The sequence below is a fragment of the Quercus suber genome, unplaced genomic scaffold (genome assembly GCF_002906115.3).
Source record: "Quercus suber isolate HL8 unplaced genomic scaffold, Cork oak 2.0 scaffold_360, whole genome shotgun sequence".
Taxonomy (NCBI): domain Eukaryota; kingdom Viridiplantae; phylum Streptophyta; class Magnoliopsida; order Fagales; family Fagaceae; genus Quercus; species Quercus suber.
Window position 1 is genome coordinate 118,510 of NW_027069812.1, and position 1,044 is coordinate 119,553.

At 41.5% G+C, this 1,044-nt stretch overlaps 1 protein-coding gene across 1 annotated transcript; it reads left to right on the top strand.

Annotated features, from left to right (window-relative positions):
• Positions 1 to 217: 217 nt before the first annotated feature.
• On the top strand, positions 218 to 691 carry LOC112018431 (uncharacterized). Its single transcript, XM_024050954.1, has one exon. It carries the CDS (start codon positions 218 to 220, stop codon positions 689 to 691), a length of 474 nt encoding a protein of 157 aa, XP_023906722.1.
• The last annotated feature ends 353 nt before the right edge of the window (positions 692 to 1,044 follow it).

Genomic DNA, 1,044 nt, shown 5'->3' on the forward strand with positions numbered 1-1,044 from the left:
CAAATTGTCTGTGGAGGAGTTTGAATATTTTCTAGTTCAATGTTGGTAGATATGGAACCAATGGAACTCGGTCTCACATAGGGGCAAGTTACAAGATCCATCACGGGTTAATAGAAGGACTAGGGACTATCTGGAGGAGTACAAGGAGGCACAAACTCAGCTAGCAGTAACAAGTCCAAATAAGGTTACACAGTCATGGAAGCCACCCTAAGGTCTAATGTACAAGCTCAATTTCAATGCTGATGTTTTTGCAAATAGGGAGGCATCAGGTGTAGGAGTAGTAATTCACAATATGAAGGGGGAGGTGATGGTTGCATTATCTACAAAAGGTTCTATTGTAGGTGATAGTGAGGAGGCCAAGGCATTGGCGTGTCGGAAAGCCTTGGAGTTCGCTATGGATGCTGGTTTCTTAGACTTGATCATTGAAGGTGGCAATGTGATTGTGATGCAGTCTATCTTCTCGACACAACCTAATCTCTCTTGGCTGGGACTGGTTTATAAGGACATTTGCTGCATTCTAGCAAGTCTTCAATATGTGTATTTTAGCTGTGTTTGTCATAGTGCCAACTTAATTGCCCATTCTTTAGCTTGTTATGCTAGTCAAATAGATAATGAAATTGTATGGATGGAAGAGTGGCCACCACCAACCTTTGAAGCTTTATTTTTGGATTCTAGCTTTTTAAATGAATGAATGAAGTCTGTTTCAGTTTCAAAAAATAATAATAACAATAATAATAATAATAGTAGGGTTTTAAGGTATGAAAAATTTACAATTTAACCTTTATCAATACAGAGCGAGGCGAGGATGGGGCGAGTTGGGTTTAAAAAGTCGAAACCCATTCCCGTCTCGCCCTGTGGTGCGGAGCTAAAATCTCACCACATCCCTGCCCCACTACCTTTGCGAAGTGGGAAAAACCTGCGTGGGGTGAAGTAAGAAAGAGCGGGTCAAGCGGGGTGGGGCAAAATTGCCATTCCTATGTAAAACTACACATTGTACCACAAAGTAAGGTGTGGTGCAGTTTACTACCACTTATAGGTGCAATG

Bases quoted from the DNA above. Each gene is read 5' to 3' on its own strand.
- LOC112018431 (XM_024050954.1), top strand. From the start codon at position 218: ATGTACAAGCTCAATTTCAATGCTGATGTTTTTGCAAATAGGGAGGCA.